The following is a 25,972-nucleotide window of genomic DNA, read 5'->3' as shown; positions in this document are numbered from 1 at the left end:
AATTATTCAACTCTCTTGATGATTTAAAATTTATTTGCTCTTGGCCCACCATTTCAAATTATCAATAGACTACTATGTAGTTATATTCCGTTTTTAAACATAGGAATAAAATAAAGAAAATAAGATGCACAATTTCTGACCAAGACAGTAAAAGAGCTGTTTCCACTTTGGCACTTGATTCTCAGTCTGAGTCTGGCGCTCGACGGTCGTGCGGCTCGTGTGCACTCGAGCGCCAACTGTAGACAGAGAGAGTCTTTTGGGAGATGCGCTTATACCTCCTGTCATTCCTATACTTGGGTCCTGGAAGCATTATAAATATGTTGATATTTTTCTTTTGAAATAGCATCCTAGAGTTTCAAAAGAGAACTCAAAACAGGATTAATTAATACTGAACATTTTGGTGATTTATTTAGTACAACTAAACTTTAATTCTGACAATAATTTACATGATATTGGATAATTCAATAACAAAACTTACATAAACTAATATTTTTTTTTAGATTTTCCCAAACTTGGTCATAGACAGCTGAATCTTCTCCTGCGTTGTTCCCATTTCTGAATGAGTCTGGATTCCGAACCCTCAATATACGATACAGTTTTCTCGCCAGGAAGAACACACCATAGTTCCCTTGCCAATAGAATCACCTAGTGTAGTAATTTTAAATGTTGAATTCCAGGTTGCAGCACATGTTAGGTGTATTTACAGCAGTTTTTATGTGTTTTACTTGCATAAATAAGTGATAGCTTGGTTATCCCACTTCCAATTAAAAGTCTTTTATAGTAAAAAATGAATAATTAAATTAATGCAAGTCTACATACTATAGTTCGGCCGCTTAGAAAGCGACCTCCTCCAGCATTGGTTTAGCATTAGCCCGCAGGTCGTGTTCTAAGCGGCCGAACTATAGTCTTGCATCTAATATATTGGTGTTTTTAGCCCTGATAACTCGTAACAGTTTTTAATTTTTAGTGGGGGTACCTTATATAATATATATTCTTCTGCCTTAGACACCAACATTAACATTCTCCCAATTCTTTATGACATTTTGTTATACTACTGTAAGACCTATCGGGTAGAACACACCTAGGACAAACTATAGGTATATAGGCAGGCGATATCAGCGGTTCGGAACCTGGTACCGGTACCTGCCAATACGACTTACATTGTATATTGGACATATGAGTGATGAGCGACGACGCGCAGCTCTGAATGTGAGGCTCTCTGTGTCACTACCTGCTCGGGCTCGACTGAGGTCCATCCCTACACTCAGACCTACCACCTGTACAAAATGAAATATGGTTACGGTTATTTGATTTTAGACTAAATATTGTTTTTCGATTTTGCTTTGACAGATAGATGTTGGTGTTTGTAGGTGTAGATGTTGATGTATATTCCAAGTGAGTTTTTGAAACATTAAAATGATTAACATTCAAGGATTGTGGATATCATATTTTAATCACAAATTTAAAATGTTCCAGAATACACACAGATGTGTTAACTCCTTTTATTATCCACTTCGTTGATCAAAAATAGTTCAAGAAGACGGCATATCTGTTTCCAACTGACACTCATGTGCAAAGAATTGCACAACAACTATTGTAGCCTTTATGATACACCTCTTGAAATCACATTTTGTCTGCTTTTGTGTGTTTGAGCAAGTAGTCTTAAAAAATATATATAACTGCATCGCAACGTACGTCGCAGAGTTATTAAATGTTATTTAGTAAATATCAATATTTTGTAGCATTTATCATATAAGCAATGTTGTTAGTTGAATACAATGTAGTAATGTTGTTAGTACAATACTTTTTACTATTTCGAGTAAACTTTAAAACAAATTACCTCATCCACTCCGACGTCTTCCCACTCTTCTTCGTCCACCGGGATTTCACCACTTCCCACCTGGAACGCAAAAAAATTAAGCTTCTGTAAAAGAAACAAGATAAAATATATTGTATTTTATTTTACTTGTCGGTAACATATGTTGCATACCTTGGTAAAGTAGTGCACACCGGCAAACTCCAGCAGAGTAGCTATACAGTATAAGAAAGACATCAGGAGGAACCAGTCTAATGCTGTGGCGTACCGAACCTTAGGAAGGTCAGTCCGACTGTCTAAACTGATGGTGGACAAGGTCAACACAGTTGTGATACCTTTAACAGGAGGAAACATAAATATTAAGCCTGGAAATCATAATCGAGCAAATAAGTGATCAAAGAAAGCAACAAACTCACCTAAGATTTCTAAAGGTTGTTGCTATTCGCCTTTAGCTAGCCAGTCATACGCCAATATTTCTTCTCTTCCGAGGCAACTTTTTTGGTTATTTTATTTGTATAGAATGTCTGTTGTGATTGTTCTTGCAGATGTGTAATTAGCGATTCCAAATGCATTGTTATGTTCAAAGGAATATAAATACTCTTATTCTTAAAATAGTCTTATTTTTAATAAACAGGTTGAACTTTTTTTGGCAGTTCACACTGGAGGTCATCATATCTTTTATTAATCGTCATGTGTAATAATAAGCTGATCGGTCTGTAACAGAGCTTCAAAGTCATTTCACCCGCATCTTTCCAATGTAGCTTGAAATACCCCTAACAGTATTGACTTTTTCAATATTTCTGATAACTTTTAAACGTTTATTTTATGTATCCCTAAGTGTTATTCTTAAAATTAAACCTCCTTAAAGCGTTCCTAGGATAAAAATTGTACAACTATACCATCAGATACAGTGGTAGTTATACTGTATAGTAATACACTAAATATCCACAACTATAAAAACATAAATCCTACGGATACTCACACAGTCCCACCCTGTCACTAGTGGCTTCCCGATGTATCCAGAAAGATACCCAGGACAGTACCACAATCAGGATACAAGGAACATACACCTGGATAAGGAAATATCCTGTGTTCCTCTGCAAGTTGAAGTTCACTTGCAGCAATGAAAACTCTCCTACAGAAATGAACAGTGATACTGTGTTACTATACTACAACTGATGTGCCGCATTAAACCATTGGTATGTTGTATAGATGCGATTTAAATTATACAGTCAAATACATTACGAAGTACACTAGGTCCCCAATTTTACTCTCAATGTCATTACTTCAGGTTGAAGAAATCATGGTTCTAGCAATTGTAATAATGACCTAGATTGGTAAAATGACCCCATTGGTAAAATCTCAACAAAAAATGTTTGACAAACTGGTACAAAGTTTTAAAATTAATGATTTGTATACCCAGTACAGGACACACTTTTCCTCAATCATAACCTCAATATTTTTTGTTTAACATTTAAAAAAAGAACAAACCCTTTTTAGTGAGTTAACCGAAAAGGAAAATATAAATATTTTCTTTAACGTCTTAATACTCTGAGAATTGAAGAAATTTAGTCTTTTGTTAAAATGTTATTCTAGACTTTGGAATTCCACAGGTTGTTCTTTCTTCTGGGATTTTACCTACACTCTGATGTTAAATGGGCAACCAATATGCACGAATTTTGGATGAAGATTTAAATTTGACAACAACTTTCTACTGGCAAAACAGCTCTCCAAGTTCAATAATAATTTTTATGTGTTAGTAGCTCTTTATCAAGGAGAAAAAATTATTTCTGAATTAATCACAGGTCACAGGTATCCTCTGCAAATACCTTCTCTGCGCTTGAATGTGAAGTTCCTTTGAGGGCTGCTCATCAGATCAAACTGTGATAGAGTCATACCAGGAGAGAATGAGACAGCTTTCGCACTCTGCCATTGGTACTGCAGTTGGTGGGATGGGTAGGCATCTAAACATTGAAACATCAGTAGACAACTAACACGAGGGGACATTTACGACACACGAGGGTTTCAATAATTGATTCTGGGGCTAAAGAAAACTGATATTAGTCCATCCCAAACCAACACAGATCATCTAGTTTCATTGTACTTTCACTTTTAATTCATATTTGGGTAATGACCAGTTTTTTCTCGATCTTAATTGGAAATATCAATGATAAAATCTTGTAATGGTTTTAATATTATTGAAATATGTTTTACTTTTTAAATAAACTTAAATCTTTTTGAATAAGGGTCATAACAGTCTTATTGATTAGTGTCCAGGGTTGGGCCAGAAGATTTATGGTAATCCCACTAAAGATCAAGTAATCACGAACCCTGTTGTCCTTTAAATAAAATCTTCAGATCCGTGCTTGTTTTTAGAGGGGTAGAGAACTCGGTGTGATGTATAAGTGAGACGGGGTTCTAAGCCAATATAGTAAACCAGTTAAGTAGATTTTAAAAAAACGGGTTAGTAAAGACTTGGAATAGGTGGTCCCATTTTTAGAGCTGTGGCCTTTGGCCCATTATTTTTTACAATGGCACCTTGCACCCGTGGTCCTAGAGCCAGCGTTTTAATGTGCTATTAAATTTTTTTTGTTTGAATTTCGTAGCAGTAGCATAACTTAGGTTCTTAACCCATGCTTAATGTTTTCTTGAAATAAATTTTGAATCCTTTAAGAATATTGTTTTGGTAAATTTGACAATTTAAGATAGTAATATAGGGAGGACTTAATTTCACAAGAATATACTTAGACTAATGTTGTGTACAAACTTTGAATGAGTTTGAACCTGTTTAGTGTATTGTACCTCAAGACAATTTTAATATACTTAATATAATAGTTAGTTAGTCATCTTTTTTTAAATTTTGAGTAAAAAAATACATTGTATCCTTATTAATAAATAAATAATGAAAATAATAAAACTCACAGCTTCCAAGAAGGAGAGGACAACTTTGCCAGTCCATAGGAAAACTCTGAAGCTGCATTGGACATGTTGCTTTTATCGTCAGTCTGAAAATAAACAGCATTTTACATTACAAGTTACAGGTTAATCTTGTTTGTGAAATGTTAAATAAACAACCACTCATACTTTAAAATCTCATTTTCTTAAAAAAATGGTAACGCTTACAATATTTTAACGTATTAGCTAAACTATAATTCGGTAAAAAGTAAATAAATATCTTTGGTGATTTTTTTACAAAACATTATTTAATTTTTTTTTTTATGAAAAGAGATGTGTTTGTAATGTTGGTCGAATCAAGAATATATAATTTCTTATGCTTAAGACACAATTATAGCAAATTCTCCCCCCTCCTATTGACCTACTGCATTAGAACAATGATATCCTTAATTTATTCTTTTAAAAATGAATAATAAATAATTATTTATTTATAAGTTACTATAGCTGCTGTACCCGTGCTTTGCAACGGAGATGACACTGAAGAGGAAAATAAGATTTTTTAATCTGTAATATAAAATAGCTACACATCCGCCTTTGGTTTCAGAAACAAAATTCAATTGGACCTTTTAGTGTAAAAAATATCTTTCTTGAAAGCTAGGCTAACTTATAAGGCCACCTAGTACGAATTATATGAGACGCTGATGCATGTATGAAAATACTGTACTCATGCGATTTTCAAATGAAACACTTACTTAAATGTTTATTTATTTGAAGAACTTTAATATAATGGCAATAAGGTAAAAACGAATCGCACAACATAGGGTACTTGAGCAAAGCAAAAAACAGTCTATATAGATTGTTATTTGAATCAATAGGTATACCTATTGATTCACATAAAATTGATAAGTTTACCCTAGGCTAACTACTGAACTTACGTCAGGAATCTTTACCTACAGCTCACCATGTAAATATCACAGTAAATAAAAATAAAATAAACGGTATCAGCATTCTGACACATACTTTCTCCCATAAGCTTGTCAACAACCTTTATCATGGGTAAGCGGTGAGAGTAAATATGATATTTTATAGATAAAAACAAAAAAAGTTGCAATAACTTGAACCTTAATTGTTACAGCAATGGGGTGATTTTTTTTTTTTTATTATTAAGACCATAACATAGCTTTTCTCAAAAAATCCATTTTTTTGTTATTTTATGTTTTTTTTTATAGGAAAATAACATAAGTGACAATAATTTTTTAACCATAATTTTGACGGAAATGGGATTTGTATCATTTTGTTCGGAATTTAAAGGACCATAACATACACAATTTTGTAGAAAATCATTTTGGGCCATTTTCGAGAAAATCCTATTTTTCCGTTATTTTACGGGGTTTTATGGGAAATTCTTATTAAAAATCTAAATTTAAAAAGGAAGCCTCGGTGACAAAAAAGTAAATTAAGAAAGTTGTAGTGTTGGTGTCTAGGAACAGTTTAACAACGTCTAGGACGTTTTAGGCAAGTTGGGCGTCGGAAATATTTACCTAGTTAGAATCCCCAATGAGACAAAAGTGGCCTACAGTGGGCTAACTTTTCTGAGTCCGTCAAAAACTCTTACAGCTATTTTTTGTTTTGTTAATTTTTTTCAATTCCATCTCCGCTACCCCAGATTATCAAACCATACCGTACCTGATAACACTTTCAAAAAAGTATTTACAGGAAACATGTCTTTTTAGATTTATTAACAAATGTACAATCTGGACAATTTCTTATTTACAAAGTCGAAATGCATACAGTCTTATTTTATACAAAGTAACGTTAAACCATTTTCATAACATAATCATGAACAAATTGATGGTTTACATGAATCTTTTTCATGGTCACCAATGGCCTCTGTGTTTTTTGAGAATTTAAAAACAATCCATTTACTGCAAACATTCCTCTTTATAAACAGAGTTGGCAACATTTTCCATACCATCTAAATTTCTATGGTTAACAAGTAAAAGAGGTGCCATCAGCAGAAATGGTTGACTTACAATTCTTACAAGCTAAATTGAAACTTATGTCATTAATTAAAATTAAAAACAAAATGGGACCAATAACCGAACCCTGCGGCACCCCGACCTTGCGGTTTTTTATCTCTTTCCATTATCCTCAACAATGGGGATGGATTGTCTATTTATATTATTAACAGTCAAAGATATTAGTACAGATAAACCATTTTACGATAATAAATACATAGCTTTGATGACATGACACAATGGCATTTTGAATGTGAGAAAAATATGTATAATGGTAAGATAATGCGCTAAGCAAGATTGAAACTTGCTCTTTTTTAAACATTGTTCTCTTTTACTTGGAAATGAAACTGAAATTCGAACTTTAAATTTGGTAAAAGATACGACGATAAGGATTTATGTTTGGTTTTAGATCGATCTGTCATGTACAACAAAAAGATAGTAAATAGCTGAAGAAAAATAACAATCATAATATATGCTACATAATTCACAAGTAGATAACTAATGTTGGCTTCAACTATACCTATTGAATATATTCAATGCGTCTACTGGTCTACCTTAGAAAAGGTTCACGTAGACGTTTTGTAAACCTCAAAGAAGTCTAAACATTTGGCCAACCACGCACCTCATTGAGTAAAGAATATCTCCGTGCTGAGTGATCCGCAGCAGTTTGTTGGGCACCGTGATGGTGTGCACGTACGATTGTTTGCCGTTGTAGAAGTATGTGTCAGGTCGCCAGATACGCTCCAGCATCTTGATGCTAAGACTGAGGTTCTCGATTGGTCCTTTGTAGCTGAGCCGAGAGTCCCTCCACGACTGACGAAAGTAGCAGTCCATCGAGTACTCCTGCAAAATGTTCATAATATTGTGACGTGTCGTTTAAAGTTATAAGAGGTGTTTGTCAAAGTTTTCAAGTCCTATAATTTGTTTTACATTAATCTTGCATAAGATACAGCGAATGTAAGAGGATTCTATTTTCCTAGTTAATAAGCTTGTATTCAAAATAAAACAATTTAGATAGAGAAGTGAGTTCTTCCAAAACTTTGCCAGGTTCTTAGCTACATAAGTTCTTACTGTAATGGGAAAATTGTGCATCACATGAAACAAATTTGGAGAAAACCCTATGACGTCAATGGTATTATTGTTGATAATGGATGTGATGAAAACTAGCTGTTTTACACCCACGGGCTCTCCACCCCATTTTACTACATTGGTATTAATAAAACTATTGATTGGTTAAGTTAAGATGAAATAAACAAAGCAGAATACAAACAAATAATAACAGCTGAGGTATTTTTAACATTAGGTAAATGGAAAGTTCCCTTTGGAAATCAATTACGACCTTATGAAAAAACAACTTATGAAAAAATGGATAATTTTGCGCAAGGTTTCTCGTCATGACGAACATTTTAAGTATATGGTTTATGGGGGTGTGACTTGTAGTTTTCTCAAAAGTTCATGGGTACTTTTGGCTTTATATATAGATTGTGTGATGAAAATCTGTCAAGAACATATCTATTATTATCTATCTATATATTAATAGGCAAGCATGTTTCTTTAAAACCTTTTTTCTCAGCTCGTGTGCATCGTAGGGAAAATCTACGCATACCGTTGGAAAGCTATTTTCCTGTAGGTGTGCAGAATCCCTTTATAAATTTAAATAGACTCAAAGATAAGCACAAAAAATGAGTTTAAAAATTTGAAAAAATTAACATGGATCTTATGCGTTGCTATGCTGGTTACGAAATAACAACGAAATATAAACAGAAAATCAAAACAAATGGAAGAAACTCCAATCACATGTTTTATTTACAGTGTGGGGTGAAAATAGATAAGTGAGTACATTACATATTTTTGGTCGAGTTTCGACCACTGGACGACCTCTCGTACTTATTTAATACGCAAGCATGTTTTTTGTGACAATTACTCCTCCGAAACTGCTGAACCGATAGACATGTTTTCGGTGTCATTAGAAAGAGCGTAACGTGAAGTTGTGCAGGAAACTTTCTTTTTAGGTAAATAATTAGAGAGTGAGGCCCTGGGACCCTTTAAAGTTTCGTGTTTCTCCATAAGATTAACATGGGAAACAAACATTGTTTTGAAACTCCAGCTGTTGTCTGAAATTAAATATTAATTGGTCTCCATGGAAGCATGAGAAAATTCACAATGTTTACATTTGCTTTGACATTTAAGTGTAAACAACCAAAACTGTCAAATGCCTATTTCACAATTTCAGACAGCTGATCCAAAAAAAATCAACTATGTGGTAGGTTTATTTAATCTTAAACTTGATGATAGATTATTTATTATAAATCTATTTCAATGATTATGAAACATATTTTCAAGATTTTATCTATGTTGTATTAAAAATGTGTATAGTTTTGGATGTTGGTTTGTGTTTAATGATATAAGTTATTAATTATTGAATTTTTATTTTAAGGATTTGGAATATGAGTATGCCTATGATAAATAACACCATTTCAGAGTTTGCCAGATTTTGCCTAACTCTGTCCTGTAGAGTTTAAAGTAGCCTACACCTTATCGTCTATAAATTGGCCAAATAACTTAGGTACGATACATTATAAAGCTGAGAGCCTTTTTACGTTGACTTAAATTGTAAGCTTACTTTTCCCGTCCATGGGCAGTTTGATAGTCAAAAATTAACCCTTTAAACTGGAATAGGACTGTTATGTAAATTGTGAGTATTTCCATTAGTTAATAATCTTTTGGTCGACTATTTTACAATCATTGGATATTATGACTGTTATTAGTTTTCAAACAAGTTATTTGTTTATAAACAACTCCTGTACTTCTCTGTAATTGCTCGATTTCGAGCAACATGTACACTAGTCTATCTATTTATTAATAGGCACGCATGTTTCTTTAAAACCTTTTTTCTCAGCTCGTGTGCATCGCAGGGAAAATCTACGCATACTGTTGGAAAGATATTTTCCTGTAGATGTGCAGAATCCCTTTATAAATTAAAATAGGCTCAAAAATAAGAACAAAAAATGAATTTGAAAACTTAAAAAAATAACATGGGAGTTATGGGTTGCCATGTTGGTGACGAAATAACAAAATATAAACAGAAAATCAAAACAAATTCCTATCACATGTTTTATTTACAGTGTGGGGTTAACACTGTACATATAGTGTAAGAAACGGCCATGTGGCCCTAACTTTGCCTGAATAAATATATAATTTTTCATTTCATATAATTTTAATTTTTTCATTTAATTTTATTTACATATTTTTGGTCGAATTTTTTGACTACTGGACGACCTCTAGTACTTATTTAATACGCAAGCAGGTTTTTTGTGACAATTACTCCTCCGAAACTACTGAACCGATTGACATGTTTTTGGTGTCATTGGAAAGAGCGTAACTTGAAGTTGTGCAGGAAACTTTCTTTTTTGGGAAATAATTAGAGAGTGAGGCCCTGGGGCCCTTTAAAGTTTCGTATTTCTCCATAAGGATAACATGGGAGATAATTTTTATTTACAGAAACATATGTTTGTTTCTTGAAAATAGTCAAAGTCTACTACATAATAATTGCTGAGTATTATGACTGTTAATGTATATTACATTTCAATCAAGGATTGTGTACCTTAAAGTTTACTCATAATGGATCTTACTACTTTATTTTAATGCTGGGAATGGTAAAATTCAGTCGAGAATAAGTTACCATTCATGATTTAGAAAACTTTAATATAATAATTTATGTATTTAAAATCACAAATCTTTGACAATATTAATTCATTTGAAACTAAACAGCTGATCAACAAATCAAACAAATCATCTACTTCATGTGAATAATATTGTTACACAAACATAATTTTTGTTAACCAATAACTTGATTCTTTTTTACTTGTGTGTATATTTTGAGTTTGCAGTTATGATAGCACTAAGCCAAGTAACTTTTATCTAATTTTCTTTATAAACTAACAGTATTAATGAATTACTACATGGACTTGACAATTTATTGTCAGTATACCAAGGGAAAGAAGAGCGGGTCCTCGAAAACAGACGAAGACGGAGACACCCATCTAGAAAATCCAACTGAGTTTTTAAATATAAAATAGAGGTCAGTGGATTGCCAAGACACAGATTAGACTAATAAAAAGGGGACAGTGGTTTTATTGATGAGGAATATTAATACATCAAAAAGGGCCTCATTAAAGGGACAAGGCTTCATGTGATCAGAACGGTCAACAACTTAATAGAATGAAAAGTCCTAACTGGAACAAGTGAGTGGGGACATATTTTGATTTCGAGGATAAAAATTTGCCCGTCTGAAACAAACTTACCTTTTAAAATGGAAAGATGCTAATATCTGTTATCTTTGGCATTTGCAGCACAAGCACTTTAATTAAAGAGCAGCACTGTTCTTACCCAACATAGAAAAAAAAAACACAGAAAAAGTCATAGAACACAACCAAATAGAAGAAATAGAAATAATTTTTTTTTTCATTTATAATCGTTGTCATAGACAACCTAATGCGGCTATGAGAGGGAAAAATTTGTAGAAAAGACAAAAAAAACAAGATGAGCTTTTTGAAAAACGATAAGATATTTACAAAGGATTTTGATTATATCTAACTGTTGTGTAGATCGTGAGTATTTCCATAATCTTTGAGTCGCCTGTAATGCTTCGAAATTGCTCGAATTTGAGCAACAGGTACACTAGTTACAATTAGTTCAATACCACTCTATTTTAGTTCAAAATCTTCAGCGAGTTTCAACAGATGATATAGCAATTATTTTTACTGAAAAACAATTATTTAAATCTCAACTAGTTAATTGATATTGAATGCTTGTTCTTATAAAAATCAATATAAAGGCACAGTTTAAACCACTATCTTTAGTAATAATGAAATATATTTTGTTTTGTTAAAACTTTTATTACACTATTTCAAGTTGGGAAAATCAATAATTTAAGAGAAAAAAATTATAAATGCCGTAAATAACAGGCTTGTCTAGTGTTTATGGTCACAAATTGTTAGTCCCGATCAAACTCACAAAACTATCAATAAACTACAATGATTCTACTTAAGTAGTAACGTGTTAAAAGTCAGCAAGATGAAACCTAAACGTTTTCTCACCATATCAAGTTCCGAGACAGGACCCATGCTGCGGATCAGAATGTTGGTTTTGACAACTGTTGGTTCTCCTGAAAAAATAGAATTATACTGTGCTGAATGTGCTGGTATACATATTTTTTCAAACAATTGAACTGTTTCTGTGTATAATAAGGTTTGCTGAAACAAACAATACATATGGTTTGGAAAATATATCCGTGATTGAGTAAGCAATAAATAACCATTGTTGTTTTATTGAAACTTGGTTTAGTATCTATATATTAGTAGGCAACATGTTTCTGTTAAACCTTTTTTCTCAGCTCGTGTGCATCGCAGAGTAAATTTACACACACTGTTGAAAACAAATTTTCCTGTAGATATGCAGAATCCCTTCATAAATTAAAATAGGCTCAAAAAAGTACAAAAAATGAATTTAAAATTCTAAAAAAATTAACATGGACCTTATGGGTTGCCATGCTGGTGAAAAATAACAACACAATATAAACATAAAATAAAAACAAACTGAAGAAAATCCAATCATATACCTTTTTCAAACTCACAAAAGGTATTTGATTTACAGCCTAGAAAATAGAGAAGTCTTTACGTTAACTTACATATTTTTGGTTCAGTTTCGACCACTGGACGACCTCTAGTAACTTTTTGTTGTACACAAACAATAATAATGTTTTTATATATATAGATACTGTATCTTCAATCTATATATTAATGGCAAGCATGTTTCTTTAAAACCTTTTTTCTCAGCTCGTGTGCATCGCTGGGAAAATCTACGCATACTGTTAGAAAGATATTTTCCTGTAGATGTGCAGATAGCCTTTTTAAATTAAAATAGGCTCAAAAATAAGCACAAAAAATGAATTTTTTAATTTGAAAAAAGTTAACATGGGCCTCATGGGTTGCCATGTTGGTTACGAAATAACAACGAAATATAAACGGAAAATCAAAACAAATGAAATAAATTCCAAACACATGTTTTATTTATAGCGTGGGGAGAAAATAGGGAAGTCTGTACATTACATATATATTTTTGGTCGAGTTTTCGACCTCTGGACGACATCTAGTTTGTTTTAATGTACCATCTGTGAATAGGGTGTGAACCACATCTACTATGTTTTTAAATACAAAATAGGCTACTTATAATTTAGCAACAAGAAATTTTTTTAAATACTAGGAACGGCTTTAATTTTCAAACACAAATAAACAAAAGAAAATTATGTCCTTGAACAAATTAAATTTTACAGCATATTCAATGTGCAAAAATAGAAAACTGATCTTTGTTTTGTAGCATTTTAAGAAAATAACAACATTTAAACTATAGGTATATGCTTTAACAAAAATAAACATGCTGTAGCATCAGAATGTATTGCGATGAGTTTCTTCGGTTGCAATCTGAATCTACCAAGGAATGGATTCAGTCAAGAAGTGAATGGCACAGAAGCAGATAATCCGATCTCAATATACAGTTGAATATCATCCAAGTATGCCAGACGTGTATTGGGTTCCTCAACGTACGCTTTCAACTAAAAAATTGTTATGGATTTTAAAGTAAAAACAACTTTACAAGTAATAAAATAAAACGTTGGTTTTCTGAATACTCCATACTGAACTAACTTTTTAAAATTCACTTGGGTTATGGGTTTTACAATTTATAAACATAAATACTTTTTAGTATATCTAAAATAAGGTTCTTACTGTTGGTTAATTAAATAAAGGAAATTAAAAATTACTAGGGGACCCGTCCGCAAATTGTGCATTTTAATAGTGTTTGATTTAGAGGTAAAACAATGGTAAAACTAATAATCCGATACGCTTTTACGTGAATAAACCTACTGATTTACGATGAGTTATTTTTTTCCTTTTAGACTACAATGTGAAGAGTATTTACTTACCTCGATCTGGTTACAGTCATCAAAAACTATCATATTTATAATCCATTTTCATAATCAGTTTTGTCTCCTGTTTGCCTAACCATAAACATTCAACTGAAACTGTGTGATTTAAATTAACAACTAAAACCTTTATAAAGAAAGTTAGTCAGCACCCCTAAATCTATAAAACCGACTTTAAAAAAACAAATCTAGAGGGGCGAAGCCCTAAATTAAATCACCTTTTTAATTTACCATTCATCGTCCCTCTGCTGATCATTAAGCACCTCAACGGCACCTCAATTGTGAAAAATCTGTTGAATGGGATGGCTGAAAAATAAATGTAACCCAGAAAATGCTTAAGTAATGTAGCCTACATAGATTAATCTTCAGTCTATAACAGATAAATTTCGTTTGCACTTAAATCATGCAAAAATGAAAGAACAGCTGTAGGCCCTAAGTTATAGCAACCTTTGAATTTTCCATGAACTATGACAGTATGAATATACCCCCGCCGCAGCAAACCTGCAGGCTAAGCGAATTTCCATTTGACTGATTGGATTTACACTGAAATGTCTACTTAAAAATATAACATTTATTCCCTATTTAAATAGAATTAGTTTAACAAGTACTTAGGTTTGCTGCATCAGGGAGGGTAAAACTGTTTTTTTTATGTTAATAGTTAGTAAGAAATAAAAACATTTTCCAAATTTGATCAAAACATGTTCATAAACAAGCAAACTACAACAGTTTACTTATTCTCCATAAGAATAACATAGGAATTTTAAATTTACAATTTTTTGGAATTTTCTCCGTAACCATTAGGCGCATAATAACGCTTCAATATACTAAATTATTTGTTTTTTTAAGCTCTACAAAATGGTTTGGAAAGAAATTGCTAAATTTAATGTTTTTTGGTTCAAAAATGGGAAAAACCAATTTTTACCCCATAAAACCCCCCGTAAACCCCCGTTCCCATGGTCCGATCATGCTGGATCGCGAACTCGTTCGAATAAATGTAGGTTTACACGTTTGTACCAACTTTAATCAAAATCGGATCATTTTTGCTCGAGTTATCGTGCTAACGGACACATATACATATATAAATAAATATATATATATATATATATATATATATATGAATTTGAACGGATGGTGTTTTTGGCCTCTAGGGACCTCAAAACGAAAAAAAAATCGGTCCCGCGTCCAGGTCTTACCATGAGTACTACGGTAATAGCTTATTCCCTATATGGGAAATTCGCTAAAAAGATAAATTGGCATTGTATCACACTCTCATAGACTTATTTTATAACAATGTTTATTTATTAACTCACTTCTCGTTATCACTCCTGAAAATCACTAGAATAGTTTATGCTATGTTATAATTTATTTACAATTCGTGCTATAGTAACGTTAAAATTCAATTTATTTTCTAACTTAAAGAAAGCAACTATATATTCAAGTCTACGATGTCAAAGTAGTCTTGTATATTGAGTGAAAGAGTCAAAGTTTCTTCCAAGAGTTATATGGACAGGAATACTAATATTCTCCACTCGTCACATTCATTCTTCACCAACATTCATCACCTAACAGTGTTCATTGTCGTTGAGTATATACAGTTAATTATGTATTAACCTACAAATTTTGTGTATAAAAAGAGAAAAGAAACGTTGATACTAAAACTCGAGTAATACAAAACCATTATCGCCTATCTATTAATTTATCACTCTAAAGTATTTAAGTGGAATTTCATATTTAAAAATTAATATGTTAAACTGTATGAAATGTGAAGTATCCGGACAGCGCTGCTACATGACAAGAATTCTCGCGTGCCTTAAGAGTTTTCCCGCGTCTGTTGCAGCTGACCACATGTTTGCTTCTCATTCCTCTCTTGGTGCAACATTTTCAACATATTATAGGAAAACAACACATCAGGTTGATCCAAATGTTGTAGAGAGCGTTATTGAGTTATATATTCAATGACTCTATTCGATAATTTAAAGTGATAAGTTATTATTACAATCCACGATTATAATGGGAACGCAAATAGAACTGACGGGAGAAGGATATGTTTTTTTTTTTAAATAGGCCAGCTAGTATTAATCAACCGCCAGTTCTATTTGAGTTAACTATTTACTCTAAGCCAAATATGAATAAAGGGTGGGTGTAGGAAGGAGTGTGATGTCTTGTGTAGCTTTGTCACTAAGTCCAGCTGTTAAAAGTCAGGACCTTTTTTATTGAGTGAAAGCTTTTATTATAAGCAAAATGATTACACAGCTGGACATAGTTTCGAACAATTAGACCTCCAAGGCTACTGCGGAGAACAAAAACTGTATAGGTTAGGTTAAGTTAGGTTAGATTAGGTTAGTTTAGGACAGGTTAGGATGACGTCATGTAAAACAGGACATTCCTTCTGCCGGCAACTCACCCCTACCTGGCTTGGACTTGGGCGCAACTAAGGAACATTTTTTGGGACCCTCAAAGAGACTTCATCAGTGTTAGCGATATTGGATTTTAGAGTCACATAAAAGCAATGTTAACATTGTATCAGAATTTCAAAAAGAAACCTCTTGTGATAAAACAATGATTCCTGATTTCCTAGTATACCAAGTTATAAGCCTAATTATACATTTTCAAAACTTCTTTATAAATAACACCAACATGCTGCTTCAAATGATGTTCTGTCAAATTAAACATTGCTCTTATGGGAATAAAATCCAATATGGCTGCAACTGATGAAGTAATCGAACCGGCGGTGACAGTTTGAACACCAGGCGAACAAAGACCCCTCAACTACTCAGCCATAAGTGTAAAGTGTACTACTGTATAGGATATTCTTGTTTATACATTGTCATAAACATATACTTTCGTGATTCATTCCTAATACTCTTCTATAAGTTTGAAAATTATATAAATAGATTCAGACACATAATCTGTCTAAGGTGACAAACTTAGTCGAATTATAGGAAAAGTGTACGTGATTCAATACTTTGTCCCCGAGGATCGTTCTATGATACGTGCTCATCTTCTTACACCATAACTAACGGGGTATTTTCATGATTCCCCATGAGGCGTTGCGGATCGTTTGAAAGCTTTATTTTGTTCTTTGTTTTACTACCTTCACTTTCAGATCATTAAAACTTCTGCCGACTCATTTTCCCCAGTTGACCAACAACACTAATAAAAATACAACAATCATGGTGCGACGCGACGTTGTAATTTCTTGATTGCTAACAACTATTTTTAACTTGCACGCAGTATTTGACATTGTAAATATATGGGACGTACTTGTATTTTAGTCTACATCTACTTTATCTCTCATTTTATCAGCTAGGGTAATGTTGTTTTGCTTTTAAATTTATATTTTTTGTATTGTTGTCATAAAATAAATGTAATTATCTGGTTTCTTCACTCGCTATTCGCAACGGGACAAAAACTCAGAAGAGTACCTTTAACAAAATTACACGACCACTGCATTGACTTGAAATAAAACCAGTACAGTTGTACCTCCTTTAGTTCAATAGTCTGTGTTACAGAATAATATAAACGAGAGGTCGTCCAGTGGTCGAAATTCGACCAAAAATATGTAATGTACTCACTTCTCTATTTTCACCCCACACTGTAAATAAAACATGTGATTGGAGTTTCTTCCATTTGTTTTGATTTTCTGTTTATATTTCGTTGTTATTTCGTCACCAGCATGGCAACGCATAAGATCCATGTTATTTTTTTCAAACTTTTTAACTCACTTTTTGTGCTTATCTTTGAGCCTATTTAAATTTATAAAGGGATTCTGCACACCTACAGGGAAATTGCTTTCTAACGGTATGCGCAGATTTACCCCACGATGCACACAAGCTGAGAAAAAAGGTTTTAAAGAAACATGCTTGCCTATTAATATATAGATAGATAGATATTTTATTGAAAAGTAAACAAATGAATTGTAAATTATTCAAGTGTAAACAATAAACAAGTATTATGTAACAAAATAACTCCAACCTAAAGGTGAGTTAGCGTAGCGAACGAACTTCAACCAGGACGTGATTGAGCCATGCGAACGAGATCATCTTGAAAAGTAAGAAGTTAAACTGGGCAAAGCCCGCGGGTTACAGCTAGTGGCCTATAAATACACAGTATTTGTTATCACATTCAACATAATGTTTATTTATAACCGATATTCAAAACTGCAACAACAACAAATAAAAAACAGTTTTTAACAAACGTACCGGATCCGCGGCTGTAGTTAGAGTAGACACGACAACAGTGAAATGAGCGGATTTAGCGAGTGGGAATTCCTGCTCTAGAGCGTAAATGAGCTATTTTGCCTTCTGTTTACAGGTGTGGCAATGTGATCATGCAGTGGCAGAAAAAACAATAAGTTTTATGACTGTAAATGACATTGTTCTAAGACCATAAACAATGGAATAAAATGTAAAAATGTATCTAAATAATTCTTTAGATTCAAACATTATAAAGTTATTGTTTTATGAAATGTTCAATAATTTTTATTTTGAAATATTCAAATATTTTAGCCAGTGAACATTAAGGAGGATAGTTGTACTTTTTCTGTTTGGTTATGAAAAGGATACGTTTACCTGGAAAATTGAGATCCAACATTAAAGTGAAGCCACGAGTCAATAGGTGACATATGACGGCATCTTATTTGTTATTATGATGTCTTTAAGATGACATGGCATGGCTTGATATCAGAGAGGATATTAGTACAGTTTCGTGAATATACAGATAACTAAATAAACTATAAGTAGTAAATATTAAATATTATACAATACTATTATACAATATTTTTAGTTAAAATATTTTAAATATTGATTTCATGACAATTTACCGGGACCTTAATGTTGCTCTAACAGCCCAAACTCCCCCATTCGATGGAGCGAGCTAATCTAGTTGTAGAGCGCGGGACTTCGGTTCCCGAGGTCCCGGGTTCAAATCCCGCCAATCACCAATGGATTTTATGATACCCTGACCCCATCTAGACTTGATCTGAAGTAATGTGGAAAACTATCCCGTGGACTAGAACATAGAGAAATGAAAATCGGAATGCCCAATTGTTTCAGTTTGACCATTGACTAAATCTACTCTTCAATGGGTTGACTTAATCCCTCAGCCGCCACCAGCTTTGGTGCGGAGTTATAGAGGTCGCCAAAAATATGTAATGTCAAACTTCCCTATTTTCACCCCACGTTGTAATTAAAACAGGTTTGATTTTCTGTTTATATTTAGTTGTTATTTCGTCACAAGCATGGCAACACATAAAGCCTTTGTTAATTTTTTAAATTTTTTAATAAAATGTTCGTGTTTATTTTTAAGCTTATTTAAAATTATAAACATACCATGCACATCTACTTAAAAATATCTTTCTAACAGTATGCGTAGATTTTCCCTGCGATGCACACGAGCTGAGAAAAAAGGCTTTAAAGAAATATGCTTGCATATTAATATATAGATATTCTTTAATCAAAGAATGTAGGCCTAAATTAGTACTAACCTATTTAGATTTGATAAAATGACTAAGAATACTTTCATATTATTTGTTCGATGTTCATTTTAGCGAATTTCCCATATAGGGAATAAGCTATTACCGTAGTACTCATGGTAAGACCTGGACGCGGGACCGATTTTTTTTTCATTTTGAGGTCCCTAGAGGCCAAAAACACCATCCGTTCAAATTCATATATATATATATATTTATATATTTATATATTTATATATTTATATATATATATGTGTCCGTTAGCACGATAACTCGAGCAAAAATGATCCGATTTTGATGAAATTTGGTACAAACGTGTAAACCTATGTTTATTCGAACGAGTTCGCGATCCAGCATGATCGGACCATGGGAACGGGGGTTTACGGGGGGTTTTATGGGGTAAAAATAGGTTTTTCCCATTTTTGACCCAAAAAACATAAAATTTAGCTATTTCACTCCAAACCATTTTGTAGAGCTTAAAAAAACAAATAATTTAGTATATTGAAGCGTTATTATGCGCCTAATGGTTACGGATAAAATTCCAAAAAATTTTAAATTTAAAATTCCCATGTTATTCTTATGGAGAATAAGTAAATTGTTGTAGTTTGCTTGTTTATGAACATATTTTGATCAAATTTGGAAAATGTTTTTATTTCTTACTAACTATTACCGTTTTACAAAAAAAAAAAAAAACAGTTTTACTCTCCCTGATGCAGCAAACCTAAGTACTAGTTAAACTAATTCTATTTAAATAGAGAATAAATGTTATATTTTTAAGTAGACATTTCAGTGTAAATCCAATCAGTCAAATGGAAATTCGCTTAGTCTGCAGGTTTGCTGCGGCGGGGGTATTTAATAATGGTGAGGTAATGTTCTGCAAGAGATAATTGGGTAATTGATATCAAGATAAGTGAAAGACACTGTTTTCGTATTCACGACGTTTCGGGATCTTGTGATCTACCGGCATCAGGTGATTTAGTACCTCAAGATTTTTACACAAACCAGGCCGAAGATGGAAAGTCACAATGGGAAAAAGCCACACAGATAACTGTATAGTATTGAAACTAAAAACCTTGAAAAATAGTAATTAGTAGTAACTGAGGTTTGTTATGTTTTAGTACCAGGGATTTACTTTTTCACCTGAGGACGGTGTTGATTATCAGACCACGAAATGTAGTGAAAATCTTCCGACGATTACAACATCTTTTCCTAATCGTGATGGAAAATATTTGCAATATTACCTTAAATAACAATATTTTTGTAGCTTTGTTGTTACTTTTTACACTTGGAATATTTATTTGTCCATTCAGACGTGTTCAATGTAAACACGACTCCTCTAAGACGCAATTGTGTAATGTGTGTTGTATGTCATTACGGCCAAGTTTAGCGCGCGTTGGCAGTGAAATCCAAAACTGCAAACTCTGAAGCCTTCACCACAAAATGGACTTTACTCTCCAAACTTTTGCCCTTGTTTCGGCAGAGCTTTATCGAACTTGGGGATCCTAAGCTTATAGAGATACGTTATTGAAATATAAGGATGTGTAAAATGGACCATAAGGTTTTGTATGTTTAGAAGTACGTTAATGTTTTTCAATCTCCATACATCAACATTATTTAAACTTTCACTTTCTCATAAATCATTAAATTAAAGAAGAATATTGTGGAAATAGAATCAAGCTTTTATTCCATTATGGACTGTTGTCTACACTGTAAAATTAATAGATTAGAAGATATTAAAAAAATGGGTTCTCTTATTCCATCAAGATACAGTATGTGTAAATATTTATGGTTATTTTAGAGTAATTTTACGTTTTTGCAGTGTCAATGGCTAATTATGACCAATGCTCAATTTTATAATGTCGAATGAAAAATTAATAAAGAAATTATATAACGGACTACCGTACCAACAAGACTGGTTAGTTGGAATCCCAAGAGTAGTTCAAAGTTGACTTCCAAATTATGTCAAATATATCCTCCTAAAATTCCTTTTACGGGGAGCGTAGTCTAATGGAAGAGCGCGGGACTTTGGTCCCTGAGGTCTCGGTTTCAAATCCCGCCATACACCAATGGATTTTATCCAAGTGATAATGCCGTGACCCCCTCAAGTAGACTTAGCCTGAAGTGCCTGATGTGGAAAAAATTCCAGGCTAGAGCCTTGAGGCATTCTTTTCTGCACCCCTTCAGGTAGACTTAGTCTGAAGTAATGTGGAAATAATTCCAGGCTAGAACCTGGAGGAATTCAATACTGCAACCTCTCAAGTAAACCTAGCCTGAGGTAATGTGGAAACAATTCCAGGCTAGAGCCTGGAATATTAAGTGCAACCCCTCAACTAGACTTAGCCTAAAGTGATGTCGAAATATTCCTAATTAGAACCTGGAGGAATAAAACACCCTAAACGGTAAAGTAAGGGTAAAAGTAAACTCTACCTTTTCCATGATTTGGCAGTTCAGAACGCTCGTAGTTCTTCAGCAGATTCTCCAGAAGGTGGGAGATGTTTCTGGAGAAGTCGCTGTCGGCATGTCAGAGTATTCTGCGGTAGACGGTTGTGCCTCGGTCGATCCTGGGGGCTTCGCCCTCGCGGCCCGCGGGCCTCTGGGTCATCAGAAGGTTCTGGAGGCGACTGTTGGTCCAGACTGCGGCCTCAGAGTCATTGCCTCGGTACACGTGTTGGATCACTAGACGAGACGCGTCGAAGCTGGAAACTGCTTCGTTCCTGTTGACGAGAATTACTTTACATTACCTCATTATAATTTGGTAAAATACCTTCTTGTTATTTTACTACATTTTTCCATATTACCCTGGTTCTTAAGGGTTGGCCTTTGGTTTAAGACCCGGGCTAGTCCTAAGTAGATGTAGGGTCAGTTTTTGTCATTTGGACGATAAAAAAGCACATCTTGAGGTCATCGACGGTTATGACACGTAACCGCGATGTATATCGCCTTCCATCGGCGCCGCATGGTCAGCGAATGGTCGACAAGTGTTAGGCCGGTATTACACTATCATAGTTCTATGACATATTATATTATCAAATATATGATAATATGTTCTCTCAAGGAGAACATATTATCATAGTTCAAAACCATTATAATAGTTGGTACATTACACTGTAATAATTTTCATCAAAGACATATGATAATAGATATATGTCATAGAACTATGATAGTGTAATACGGGCCTAAAATGTTGCGTTTCGTGTGTTTTTTAGTTTAAAACTTTCAACCATCCAAAACGCGTATTAATATATGGCTTGGGTATGCTAAGACTATCTTCACATTCACTGCCGGATGTCTGCAAACTACTTATACAGATAAAAAAAAATTAAAATATCAGCAAAAAATGACTACTATTTTAATATCAAGCAACAATTATCCTCCGTGAAAAAATTCAGGAATAAGTTGGGAGCGTAAAGTGAGACTTTTGTCTTAAGACTGATTACTTTAAGTTATTGAATTAGCTCAACAGAGTTCCGCTTTTAGAATACCAACTACGTTGTGTTAAAAGCGTTGTTAAGGTAATACCATCGATATAACTACTACGGTAATACCAAAAGGTCTCTACCATCTTTCTAACATTCTACTATGGTTTTCGAAGATTTTATAATACAGTACATAAAATATTTCCACTGTTTTCAATGTTTTGATATCAAAATCGTCTAACGTGGTTTACACATTTACAAGTTCAAATTAAAGATTTCTACAACGATAATAGAGTAAGATGATAGTTGACATTAGGTATCTTAAAGAAAAAAAGTTTTGATTAAATTAGATAGATAGATAGATAACTTATTATATAGATAATAGATAGATAATGGATATAGGTAGATAGATAATAGACATAGATAGATAGATAATAGAGATAGATAATAGATAGATTACTATACAACTTAGATAGATAATATAGATTCAAAATGGGATTTTCTACGATATCTACAGTTACCTAAAAAGTCAATGTAAGAATATTAAAATGCAAATATAAGACTCACCAAAACAAAAATTATCAACATATTTTAATTTTAATCATAATTCCTAGTCTTCGTTGGTAGTTTTTCAGTGTGTTCTTTTCGAGATATAATTGAAATTAAGTTGAAAATAAAATGTCAGAGGGAGATGTTACCAATCGGCTCATAATTATATTTTCGTGTTTCTGCGTTCAACAACAATACAGGACAAGTATTAACACGATCAGTTTCATTTTCACACGAATAATGGTTTAGGTTAACAGTATTATCATTGACTATTGGATCCTATTATATAAAATAAACGAGCTCGATTACGATCCTTGTTTTTTATTTTAGTCGCAAACTATCCTATAACACATCCATGAATTTAAACCTGCAAAATATGTCTAGTTCTTAACATAAAACACCCTCATTTTAAATAAATGTAAAATTCGTATCCATCTAGTAAGTTAATGACCAGTTAAAGTTTTTATTGTTGTTTAATAAATGTAACTAACTTAAGTTATCTATAAGCTATTCAATCAACAACAGAATGTAATGACTGAAAAACCAATGTTTGTAAATAAATATAGTAATTAATTAAATTCCAAACTAAATCTTGTTTATATTTTTAATATTTATTCATGTTTATCTTGTGAAAATAATGTAAAAATGTATTTGCCTATATATCCCCAAATAACATGTGTTAATATTAGTAAAACCATATTGTCTCGACATATCTATAATTTATACCGGTAATAAAATTTATTCATTGGCTTATCAAAATTATTATTCCAAACAACTTCTACAATTAAATACCATGCATCTGGGTTCAAGATTACAAACACATTTGAACCCATATTTTAAATATGTGAACCCCATATAACTGAAGAAATGATTGACAACAATGAACAGCGAAGAAAAGGTTTACATCAAGAACAGACCAACAGCAATTATAAAGCTGTGCTAAATTAAATTGAGAAATAATTTAAATTATAAAATACCCCCGCCGCAGGAAACCTGCCGACTAAGCGAATTTCCATTTGTCTGAATTGATTTTCAATTAAATATATTTTAATAACATTAGGGGTAACGAGTACCTAGATTTGCTGCTACAAGGAAACTAATAAAGTGTGTTTTTAGTAAAATATTGATAGCTTAGTACAAAATAAATAAATTTGCCAAGTTTGATCAAAATATATCCATAAACAAGCAAACTACAACATTTGACAATATTTTCCATTAGAATAACATGGGAATTTTAAATTTACAATTTTTTTAATTTTCTCCGTTACTAATAACCGAACAAAAATACTTTTATATACTAAATGATTTGTTTTTTTAAGCTCTTTAAAAAGGTCTAAAGAGAAATTGGGAAATTTTGTGTTTTGAGGGTCAAAAGTGAGAAAAACCAATTTTTACCCCATAAAACCCCCTGTAAAGCCCCGTTCCCATGGTCCGATCATGCTGGTTCGCGAACTCATTAATGTTTATCCTGCTTTACACCTTTAAACCAAATTTCATCAAAATCGGACAAAAATTACTCAAGTTATCGCGTTCACGGACGTATATATATATATATATATATAAATCTATATATATATATATATATAAATCTCTCTCTATATATATACATATATAAAAATTTGAACGAATGGTGTTTTTGGCCTCTGGGGACATCAAAATGAAAAAGTAAATCGGTCCCGGGTCTAGGTCTTACCGTGCCACCTACTTCCCTATAGGGAAATTCGCTAATAAAGTGTTGTCTAATATTGAAATTAATTGAAGAAAGAAGAATTAACTTACACTATCCTGAAGACAAATTGCCCAAAGTATTGAAGATTGGTGAGAAAATTCCTTTTATTATTTACTAAGACTATAGACTCCATCAGCATCCATTTTGGTACTATACCTACCTACATTTCATTAACACCAACCAAAGGAAAGAAAAAATAATCAGAATCAAAATCTTACTAAATTATTGCTTCCAAATTATTATTTAATTTACAATTTACTTATTGAATGTTATATAAGGCCTAAAATAAATCTTTTGATACACAGTTTACACGAATCCCCACCCCCTGAAGAATTTTGTAGCCTTAGTTTTAATAATGTTTGTACCATTAAACATTGCATTTTAAAACATCTGTCCCTCATCAAATAGTTAAGATCAGAATAAAAATAACAATAGCATATTTAGAGGTTTATTTCAAGAACAATTATGAATGTTATAAAAAAAACCCAAAACCTTTTCATGTTGAAATGTTTATTGACATATATTACGACTACTTAAAATCACCCAGCTCGAAACTATGTTTATTTTGCATCACCTAGCCTGTCTGTCAAAGGCGCCGATTCCAAATCACATTTAAAACGAATGCTCAAAGGCCGCTCTCCTAAATAGGTTTTCCAGGGAACATTTTGCAAACAGGGATAAAACACGTGTGTAAAATGGTGGGATGGAAATAGATTGCAGATATATGTTGAAATGTTGATTACAGTTTGGTTATCGAACAATGCAAGTTGATTTTAGATTTAAATAAATTAAAATAATAAAATCATATTTTATTTTTATGGCATTATCTTGTGCATTAGGAAGTTAGATGAAAAATGTCAAAAACAAAAGTAAACAACTGTTAAACTAGTTTACCATTACTTTTCTTCCTTATACTCGTTCATAGAAAGTATTAAGTTGATGTTGATTTCGACACTATGATCAATTTTCACATAGAACACTTTTCAATACCTAAGGCATATAAAAAGTTGTTCCTCAAATACGTTTGACCTTGCTGTGTAAAGTTGAGGCTTAATAGAGTATTTTGGTAGACGCTTTGCACTTCATTCATTGCTTCA

The 25,972-nt window shown here is 32.7% G+C and overlaps 1 protein-coding gene across 1 annotated transcript in view; it reads right to left on the bottom strand.

Moving 5' to 3' along the window:
* LOC129005124 (gamma-aminobutyric acid receptor subunit alpha-6-like) overlaps nt 1–25,972 on the bottom strand; it is a 28,214-nt gene that overhangs the window by 937 nt on the left and 1,305 nt on the right. The window contains exons 2-11 of the mRNA XM_054433937.1: nt 21,609–21,895; nt 11,829–11,896; nt 7,352–7,572; nt 4,739–4,821; nt 3,646–3,780; nt 2,799–2,951; nt 1,991–2,151; nt 1,841–1,900; nt 1,161–1,277; nt 141–300 (exon numbers count right to left, since the gene is read on the bottom strand). Of these exons, the coding sequence (XP_054289912.1) occupies nt 141–300; nt 1,161–1,277; nt 1,841–1,900; nt 1,991–2,151; nt 2,799–2,951; nt 3,646–3,780; nt 4,739–4,821; nt 7,352–7,572; nt 11,829–11,855 (1,117 nt within the window). The 5' untranslated portion in view covers nt 11,856–11,896; nt 21,609–21,895. The remainder of the gene's footprint in view (nt 1–140; nt 301–1,160; nt 1,278–1,840; nt 1,901–1,990; nt 2,152–2,798; nt 2,952–3,645; nt 3,781–4,738; nt 4,822–7,351; nt 7,573–11,828; nt 11,897–21,608; nt 21,896–25,972) is intronic.

Source organism: Macrosteles quadrilineatus, unplaced genomic scaffold, assembly GCF_028750875.1.
Source record: "Macrosteles quadrilineatus isolate MER2022 unplaced genomic scaffold, UCM_ALF_1.0 Scaffold_16__1_contigs__length_3527350, whole genome shotgun sequence".
Classification (NCBI taxonomy): Eukaryota; Metazoa; Arthropoda; class Insecta; order Hemiptera; family Cicadellidae; genus Macrosteles; species Macrosteles quadrilineatus.
Note: the sequence above shows the minus strand (reverse complement) of the source record. Positions and strands in the feature narration are given on the sequence as shown.